Source organism: Branchiostoma belcheri, unplaced genomic scaffold (genome assembly GCF_001625305.1).
Source record: "Branchiostoma belcheri isolate BF01 breed outbred unplaced genomic scaffold, Haploidv18h27 scaffold202, whole genome shotgun sequence".
NCBI lineage: Eukaryota > Metazoa > Chordata > Leptocardii > Amphioxiformes > Branchiostomatidae > Branchiostoma > Branchiostoma belcheri.
In genome coordinates, this window is record NW_017803514.1 from 347,144 (window position 1) to 357,234 (window position 10,091).

The 10,091-nt window shown below is 49.5% G+C and overlaps 1 protein-coding gene and 1 pseudogene across 2 annotated transcripts; both read right to left on the minus strand.

Annotated features, from left to right (window-relative positions):
- Positions 1 to 6: 6 nt before the first annotated feature.
- Positions 7 to 4,311, minus strand: LOC109469435 (pectin acetylesterase 11-like). 2 transcript variants are annotated; one of them, XM_019767951.1, is made up of 7 exons: positions 3,529 to 4,311; positions 3,021 to 3,105; positions 2,632 to 2,768; positions 2,344 to 2,446; positions 1,857 to 1,994; positions 1,225 to 1,401; positions 7 to 764 (listed from the first exon to the last, which is right to left on the minus strand). In XM_019767951.1, the coding sequence occupies exons 1-7, from the start codon at positions 3,820 to 3,822 to the stop codon at positions 304 to 306; spliced, it is 1,395 nt and encodes a 464-aa protein (XP_019623510.1). In that variant the 5' UTR covers positions 3,823 to 4,311; the 3' UTR covers positions 7 to 303. The 2 variants fall into 2 exon arrangements, with proteins under 2 accessions (XP_019623510.1, XP_019623511.1); XM_019767952.1 differs by lacking the exon at positions 1,857 to 1,994.
- Positions 4,312 to 4,543: 232 nt separating this feature from the next.
- LOC109469417 lies at positions 4,544 to 9,229 on the minus strand (annotated as a pseudogene).
- Positions 9,230 to 10,091: the final 862 nt, after the last annotated feature.

Below are 10,091 nucleotides of genomic sequence, written 5' to 3' on the forward strand. Positions count from 1 at the left end.
GGGGTTGGGGTAACACTAGTGTTATAACCGTGCCTTGGTACATGTGGGGTTGGGGTAACACTAGTGTTGGTACATGTGGGGTTGGGGACTAGTGTTATAACCGTGCCTTGGTACATGTGGGGTTGGGGTAACACTAGTGCTATAACCGTGCTTTGGTACATGTGGGGTTGGGGTAACACTAGTGTTATAACCGTGCTTTGGTACATGTGGGGTTGGGGTAACACTAGTGTTATAACCGCGCCTTGGTACATGTGGGGTTGGGGTAACACTAAGTGTTGGTACATGTGGGATTGGGGACTAGTGTTATAACCGTGCCTTGGTACATGTGGGATTGGGGTAACACTGAAAGGTCACACAGTCCATGTGTCTGTGGCTGTTCCCACGTCCGTAGAACCAGTCCGTAAAGGCCTTCGCGGCTGTCACACCCTGCACCGTCACCCCCGCCGTCCATGTATTGTGTTCCGTAATTATAAAATGTTTCTTGCAGTTGACTATAAACATCCCGTCCTGAGGTTTCAGTAAACCCGGCAGAGTTTCCGAGATTTCCCGGCTGAGGTTTTTCAGTCCTTCCCGCTCGCTCGCTCCCCTGCAGGTTTTGGGAGTGCATCTGGCCTCCAGGCTGTTGTCTAACATCCAGGCGTCGTACACGTAACCAGCGACAAACAGCGGCGCAGACTGGTACTGCAGCAGGCCGAACGGCTCGTGGCACTTCAGCGTCAGGCCGCTAGGGTCCGCTTCTTGCAGGCACGCTTTGGGAACGGATCCTGGTGTGTGGATGAATTATGAAACAAAGAAACAGTCGTGTTACAGCAGGGACATTTAGCAAGCAATTCACCCAGGGTGATATTGCCATGCCTGCAATGATATAAATCTAAGACAGCAGGCACAATACCACGCTGTGCAAGAAAAGGACGTACCGCATCTTTTTCCGTCACAAGAAAGCCGAAATTAATGAACAAACCCACGACTGTACTAAAAATTGCTATAGTCAATAGTAAACCTGTCTCGGTCACAAGCAAAGAACCTGTCAGTCACCGTTAGTCTCTACCAGGCTTCGGGAGGCAGCTGGAAAGAGCAGAAGTTTGCCAAATAGAGATAATATGCCAGGGAAGTTGGTCTGCTAGAGAGTCTTTTTTGTCGCATCCAATTTCTACTTTTCTCAGCCGCCTCCCGAAGCCTGGTAGAGGCTGAATTTTTACCGCAGCGTAGGGAAGAGAAACTTACTTGCGGCGTGGTGCATGATGACGGCCGGGAACAGCGTCGTCTCGTTAAAGAACCTGCCGGTCCGGACGCTACGTAACATCGGGAACGCCGCGGACGCCGCGAACACCCGGAAGTTCACGGTCAGGGGCAGCTGTTCCCGGAACCAGGAGGCGTGCCTCAGGACGGCAACGGCACCGGCTACGGAGGGAGGGGAGGGGCAATATATGGACATGAAATACATTAAATTGTACAGACAAGTACGGAGGGTAGAACAGGAGAAAGAACACGGTCACGGGCAGCTGTTCCCGGAATCAGGACGCGTGTCTCAGGACGGCAACGGCACCGGCTGAGGGGGGGGGGGTAGGAGGAATGGATATCAGCATCTTTCTAAGACAAGACGGCAGACAACATCGCTTCAGTCGTAACATTAAATCTTGTAGTCTTATTGCTCAGTTCGGTAGAACCTTCAGTCCAAGGGCCCATGAGACCAAGGAGGTTACAGGATCACTTCCACAAGACGGTTCAGCCTTACACTTTAAAGTTCCTATCAAGTGGAAATGTTTGAAAGACTACTTTTTTTACACCCTACTTTGTATCGTAGCGATTCGCCCCAGTTCCATCTCCCAAAGGAAACAACTTCAACACCGACGTACCAGAAAATCCGTGGAATATGACGTCAGTGGCTTGGGCCAGGCCTCTGGTTAAAAGGTCAGCTACGATAGCATGCAATATCCGCTTGCCCCGGAAGTACAACCTCCTCCCGCTATGCACCACGACATCAGCTCTGTCCCCTGTGAGAGATCGGTTAGGACATTTTATCAACACATTTACAGCTTACCGCGACGGGAGCCGACATCGTCTACCAGATAACTTTGACCCAGTGTTGACGTCACACTTCAAAGAAGCCACGTGACAAGCCTGACTGGGTAAGTCTACTGAGGAAGACCAGAGTGACTGGTCGAAAGCTCTAGGTGAGAGAACTTTTGTGTTGGATCTAAATTTTGAATTCTAAACATGTAACTACCAACACAGATGAACTTTCATGACATTTACAAGTACATACAGGTAAATTTATTGATAAAATTGACAGATAACGTGCAAAGGCAGCAGACTGACTTTGTTGTAAACTTCCAAACTCACCTGAGAAGAAGAAGCCGTCGCAGTAGACCGCCTCCACCATGTTCCAGTCCCAGAATTCCGGGTTGATGGTTTTATCTGCGCTTCTCAACGCGTGGCCTTTCGTCTGTGGAGACAGAAAAAAAACGTGACTTTCGTCTGCGAGAACACAAAAAGTGACCTCTCGTCTGTATTTACACCACCACAGATACAGCCGGCCGGTCATTCTCTTACGGCAGAAAATTTGGGTAAGTCCTAATTTATTCAGTGTTGGCAAGAACGTTTAGTCCTTTTTGTCATGATGTTTCCTACCGTGTTGGCGAGTTTCCTGGTGGTACCCGGCCCCAGCCCTTTGGTCTGCAAAGTGCGTTTTCTGCAGGCCTCCAGCGTGAAGCAGGCCTCTCCGCCCGGCAGGTAAATCACCCACTTCCTCAGGCCTGCAGCAACACCTGTAACAGGTAACATGGGCAGGTAAATGTGCTGAACACCTGACAGGTGAAGCAGGCCTCTCCGTCAGGCAGGTAGATTATCCACCTCCTAACGCCCGCGCCAACACCTGTAACAGTACATGGATAGGTACAACCAGTAACAGTAACAACCAGTAAATCCTTTTCCATTATAGTATAATACTGTAGCATTCAGATCGTCCTGAAGTAAGTTACCGTTCCTGTGAGTAATGTTAGATCTAGAGGTAAGCTTACCCGGCTGGAAGTAATATCCGGGCGCGGAACCGTCCAGACAGAACGCTCCCGTCTGGTTCGCCGCGTGTGTGGACAGGAGCCGGAGCTAAGGGAAGACGGGATAAAAAAAGTATAAAATATGTTCAAAAACCTGGCACATAACGTTTTAAGTCTGCTGCTGACAAACTTGGCACATAACGTCTTAAGTCTGCTGAGGACAAACTTGGCACATAACGATGTGCGAAGAACGGACAACAAAGACGAGAGACCACTTTTCTAAACCTGGTGCTTGCCGAAGTTAGATAGAGTTCATGTTACGAAATGCTACACGTTATAGTCTGCCTACAAAAGAACACACGTTTGTGACCATGAGTTAGCTGATTTTTTTCTGGTTGAGTTGGTGTGCCACAAAAAAACAACTTAATTTTTGGCTCTTTCTATTTGTTCTATTTGTCTGTGTAATATCTGAGTGAACACTTTGCAAACCAGTCATACAGTCATCTGTACGCTTACATAGACTTGCACGTACCTGCATTTGGGGCCGTTCGTCTCTGTCTGCGGAGGAGTTGGCAACTAAACTTGAGTTGAGTTGGTTTCTGATGACATGAAAAGGCGACCATTTCTGTACAACCTCCAGCCGGCTGGCGGATTTTTCCTCGTCTTGGTTTGAGGTTTTCTGACACCGGAACGCGACCTGCGCCGCGCCCAGGAAACACATCGTCGCCACAAGGATCTTCAGCAGTTTTCTTTTCGTCTTTAATCTTTTCATAATGTATATAATAGCTGGGACGTCTTCAAGGGTTTCCACAGAATCACTTTGCATCGCCTCAGGAATCTACATGTACAAGTCAGGCATCTACATACAAGTCTACAAACGCCTGTCCTTTTCACAGAAACATGGCTTTAGGCGGGATCACCTGAGCGTGACGTCACCTGACCTTACCGGAACATGACGTCACCTGAGCTCACCGGAACATGACGTCACCTCTCCTTACCGGAACGTGACGTCAGCAGCAGCGCCGCGCCGCTTGACCGATGACCTGCCCCGGATCTGTTCAGACCAAGCTGCTTCTGTGACGCGTCACCAGCAGCCAGGCGGTCAGCAGACTACACAGGGGGGCTCCATGGCGTTACGCGGGCTCACACACGCCAACACGAGCCCAGTCCGGCCACCAGCAAAGAACCTGGCTAGTTTCTGTGGCAGGTTGTTACTACAGAGCAGAAAACAGCCGACAGAACCGGGTAAACTGGAGCACTGTTCCAGGCGACGTGTAGTTTGTTGACACTCTCCTGTTGCACCTTCCCACGGCTTGTCGCGCGGCGGAAAACCGGTCCAACCTGTTCGGGCCGCGGGGCGGAACAATCGGCAGCGTAATGGGGTGGTTACAATTTCACGCCTGAGAACCCGCGGTTAATGGGGGGGATTTGCAGAGGAAAATGACACTGTGTATCAGATCAGCGAAGATATGATATATCTTCACACACACACACACACACACACACACACACACACACACACACACACACACACACACACACACACACACACACACACACACACACACAGCGATAATTACTGCTAAATCCTGGCTAGTCATAGCTGACAGTTACTTTACATAACATATCTACATGCTAATGACATCAAGACAATTTATGCTATTATCTACATAACAAGTGCTTTTTAGTACTTTAAACCGTCCAGAAGTGCTACTATGAAGTATCATTTTCTGTCTGGCCCGAGAATCGCACGCAGGTCTAACTAATACGGGTTAGTGGATCGGCGAGATGATGTTTGAAATGTTCGTGCAGGAATGGGAAAACTTGCATCCATTTCAGTTGCCTGGCTGCAAACTGAGACTTGTACAACCATGGGGACATTCTTACGTGGGTGTTTTGAACTTTTTCATTGTTGCTTTTTGTGTTATCTTTGTAATTACTACTTTAGATATGTACATTATACCCTTCGTAAGTCTTTCTGTTTATCCTTTTCCGTGGCGTTGCTTTAGCTGTAGCAACATTGCCCACCGTACAAATGTGCCCCCCCCCGGTCTAGGTAGGGTTAATCATAATGATCACGTCCGCACGCGTGTGGCAATGGTTTGTGTAGGTCTGGCTTAAGTTTGCACCTGATGAAAACTCATATCCACTATTTCTATGTTCAAACACATGTAGGGTTAGGATAACAGTCCAACCCCACACAGTCTACCCACATGTAGGGTTAGGATAACAGTCCAGCCCCACACAGTCTAACCGCATGTAGGGTTGGGATAACAGTCCAGCCCCACACAGTCTAACCGCATGCAGGGTTAGGATAACAGTCCAGCCCCACACAGTCTAACCGCATGTAGGGTTAGGATAACAGTCCAGCCCCACACAGTCTAACCACATGTTGGGTTAGGATAACAGTCCAGCCCCACACAGTCTAACCGCATGTAGGGTTAGGATAACAGTCCAGTCCCACACAGTCAATGTGCCTGTGACTCTCCCCCCGCCCGAAGTACCAGTCTCCGAACGCATGCGCGATGGATTTCCCGCCAACTCTGGTGGAGGCCCATGTCCCATCATCCACCGCGATCGTGTGCGTCACGCAGTTGGCGAGGAAGATGCCGTCGCCCGGTCTGAGCATGCGCGGAACTTAGTCCAGCATAGCGGCGCTCCAGGCTTGGAGTTTGGTTTTGTCCGAGTCTCGACACGAGTTCGGCTCGCACCTGGGGGATCCCGGGAAACAGGAGATTTATCATTAACACTCATTTAAATATTAAACATCAAAGTAGCCGCTGCGAGCAAAAAGGCTAAAAATAAGTGTTCTAGCTGATGTATTTAAAGTCTGGAGATGCTGACGGCACAATTGAAACACAGAGAGACATGGAAATGCAGGGGAAAAGGCAAATAAACAGCTTTAGTATTTAGTGATAAGTATGTTAATTCACAACCTGAACCAAGAGAGTGTACTTACCAACATCGTTTACAATTTAAGGTGTAAGAGCACGTCCGATGCAAAAGTTAACTGAAGTACAGTAGTTTCTCCTACTAGTACCTGACATGCGGCAGGTTCTCTAACGACCACCTGTCTAACACGACCTTAACTCACCTGACGTGCAGATGGCTCTCTAACGACCACCTGTCTAACACGGCCTTGACTCACCTGACGTGAAGGAGGTTCTCTAACGACCACCTGTCGTACACGGCGTTGACGTAGAACGCGTCGGCCGGCTGGACGGGAACGAGGTTGGACGGCAGCAGACAGGCGTACTCTTTGGACGGGTGTCTCCGCACGCATGCGCGAGGGATTGTGCCTACACACGGCAGCAAAGAGAAAATAAATCAGTATGAATAGGACAGATTTTGTTCAAAGAGCAGCTACATCAGAAATGTTTTGTACATGGTTGCACCTCAGAAAGCGGAAAAACATGCCTGAACTTGAACTACCTGAGGAGTTGTGTAAAGTCTGCCATGGTCTGTAGAATGTCCTTGATTCCCTTCGTATAGGAGCCTTTGAAGGGCACTTTGGGCTGCAGCGGAAGACACGAAAAGCTTGAAGTCCACTCCGCGGGAGGAGATTTCTGAGGCGGTGCGCGTTTAACAGGACTCCTAAACCTCCAGCTGGATTTAAAAAAACACACAACTTACCTAGACAACACTAACACAGCAATAAAACACAAGACAACACAACAATAAAGTCCACTCCGGCCGGGAGGAGATTCCTGAGGCGGTGCGCGTTTAACAGGACTCCCAACCCTCCAGCTGCAGCAAAAACACACAAACTTAACTACACAACAATACAACACAACAATACAACACAACAATACAACACAACAATACAACACAACAATACAACACAACAATACAACACAACAATACAACACAACAATACAACACAACAATACAACACAACAATACAACACAACAATACAACACAACACAACAATACAACACAACAATACAACACAACAAGACAACACAACAAGACAACACAACAAGACAACACAACACAACAATAAAGTCCACTCCAGCCGGCAGGGCATTCCTCAGTCTGTGCGCGTTCAACAGGACTCCTAAACCTTCAGCTGGATTATTTAAAACAACAACTTAACTACACAACTATAAAACACAACTGTACTTGCACCGTTTGTCAGTGCCAGCACGTAAGTTTGTAAGTACTGTACCGGAATGTTCGAAGAGGACCACCCTGACGGCCTGATCGCAGCAGTGCTAGGCATACCTTGTGTAAGTTTGTAAGAACAGTTTGTGGTAGTATGTAAGTGTATCAAGTACCAGAATATAAGGATGCAAGTTGGTAAGTACTGTGCCTGAATGTCCGGAGAGAATGACCCTCACGGCAGCCGCCATGCCTGGGCGCTGTAGTAGTAAGTGTGTGTGTAAGTTTGTACCTGTACGTAAGTTTGTACAGGAAGGTAATAATAATATTATAAGTTTTTACAGGAATGTAAGGTTGTACAGGAATGTGAGTTTGTACCTGAATGTCCGAACAGAATGACCCTGACGGCAGCCGCCATGCCTGATCGCAGCAACTCTCGGAAAATCTCGTCCAGCACGCGGCGGCCTCGCGAGAACAGCTTCGTGCCGTTGTAGAAAATCGGCGAGCTTCTGTCACCTAAAAATATCCAAACGTGTTTATTGAATAATATATAATGTTTGCCTTCATGCCACGTGACTATGTACGTACAGGATTGTCTACCATTTAACCTGCGAACGAGAACCGGTCACAGTAGACACTAACCTGCGAACGAGAACCCGTCACAGTAGACCAATGAGATGGCGTTCCAGTTGTGGAAATCTGGGTTGAGTTGCTTGTCGCCAGACAGGATGCCGCCCAGTTTTCGCCACTTCCCGGACCTCTGCAGGCTGCCCAGGAGGGTTTGGGACCGCTGGTAGCAGTCCTCTTCGGACGCGCACCCCTCCCCGCCGCGCAGGTACACAATCCACGACCGGGACCCGGAACCGGAACCTGGAAATAAACAGAAAGGATCAGTCACAAACCGGAGCCTGTACCTGAGGCCGGGCCTTACCTGGTCTGTAGTCTGGGCCTTACCTGGTCTGTAGTAGTACCCTGGGCCTAACCTGGTCTGTAGTAGTACCCTGGGCCTAACCTGGTCTGTAGTAGTACCCTGGGCCTTACCTAGTCTGTAGTAGTACCCTGGGCCTTACCTGGTCTGTAGTAGTACCCTGAGCCTTACCTGGTCTGTAGTAGTACCCTGGGCCTTACCTGGTCTGTAGTAGTACCCTGGGCCTTACCTGGCCTGTAGTAGTACCCTGGGCCTTACCTGGTCTGTAGTAGTACCCTGAGCCTTACCTGGTCTGTAGTAGTACCCTGGGCCTTACCTGGTCTGTAGTAGTACCCTGGGGCCAGGCCGTCCAGACAAAGTGCGCCCGTCTTCTGTGCCCGCGCCTTCGGAAGGACCCGTAACCTCGCCGCCTGCAGAATCTGGCCAAGCAGAAACAAGAAGTGCATCAGAAATGGCAGTTTATTAACGCAGTATTGTTTCTGTCAATCATTTTCGCTTCTTTAAAAAGTTATATCGTCTGGACACCCTGAACTAGCCCCTCCCCACAGCGTAATGTCCATGCAGAGGTGAGGGAAGACAGTATCAAACTTGCCAGCCTGTACACCTTTGCCAGACAGTATCCGTTTCCCCACGGCAAATTGATACAGGTTGGCAAATTTGATACTGCCCCCCCCCCCACACCGAAAAATCTTCTCGGAGATTACCACAGCGTTCTGGTAGTGCGATTCTTCTAACAACGTTAACTGGCTCATGCGACGCACTGAATTAATGACAGTTCATTACCTGACAGACATGAGGACTCACCAGACTGGCGTAATCCAGGCCGGGCCTGTCCAGGTCCAACTCCTCCCCCATGTCCAACTCCTCCCCCAGGTCTCCCGCGGTGTCTCCCAGATCATTTCTCCCTGTTCCGCTAGAATTTTCGTCTGGAACACTTTCCTCAGTCTCTTCCTCTCCGCCGAGCTCAAAAAACTTCTCAAACGATTCTCCGAACGTAGCATTGACTCCCGGGACGTCGTCGTGTGCCATGGGAACGTGCAGACTGTTGCTATCTGCCCTGGGAACGTGCAGACTGTTTCTAGGTGCCCTGGGATCGGCGGCAGGTACCAGTCCGGAGGAAGGGTAGATATAAGGCAGAATGGCGTACACCAACAACCCGAACACCACAGCCACTAACGCGGTACGTGTGAGCAAACCTGCCATGTTGTGCCGGCATGTTGGACCGCGGCAGTGCGTGTAGCCTGCGGCGATATGCGGGAATCCTGTTATCCAGGTTTGGGGACCTGAGGTCACGTCTGGCCTTGGTGCGACACAGGGACAGGGACAGCTGCGATTGTCACACAGTTCAGTTAAGGATCACTGTAATGATCACTGTAATGATGACATGGCTATCAGCAACCATGCATGGTTTAACAATAGTCCACGGTATAGCCTGTATGCCGACATTAGGCTCCTTTCTCCTGTCCTTTTGCACGAGTGCACATCCCGGCATTACACCACGGATCAGGGCTTAAATACAGGCGCCTCAGGCAGCATAACGGCTCACCTCACAATCACAGGTCGCTACATGTAGCTGCATTATCCAAGGACATCTGAGGATATAGCGAGGGCCGCCGAATGCCGCCGAATGCCTCCGAATGCCGCCGAATGCCTCCGAAGGCCGCTGGCGAAGGCCGCGTCGACAAACGTCACGCCTACTCCCGCCAACTTTGCGAGATGGCCCCATGACTATAGCGGGTCGGTGGACTGTCCAAATACTTAAGTACTTGTGTATAATTGACGGGAATCTTCCCGGGGGACCGAGTGCACAGTTTGCTTAATGTACAAAGCTACAGAAATTTCTTTTAAACAATCCGGCGGCCTGTCATCCCCTCTCATGGTCGTCTCATGTCACCCGGCCGTATAGAGCTGGAGGGTCACAGGGCCTCATTTAGCGCAGGCGCAGTAGGGAAAATTCGAGTACCCACTGTTGAACCCATCCAGACCAACTAAAACTTCCTTTTTCTTGGTACATGTTGATTAATGTTGGCATTTTCCAACTGTATTTTTTTTATTTTTATTTTGT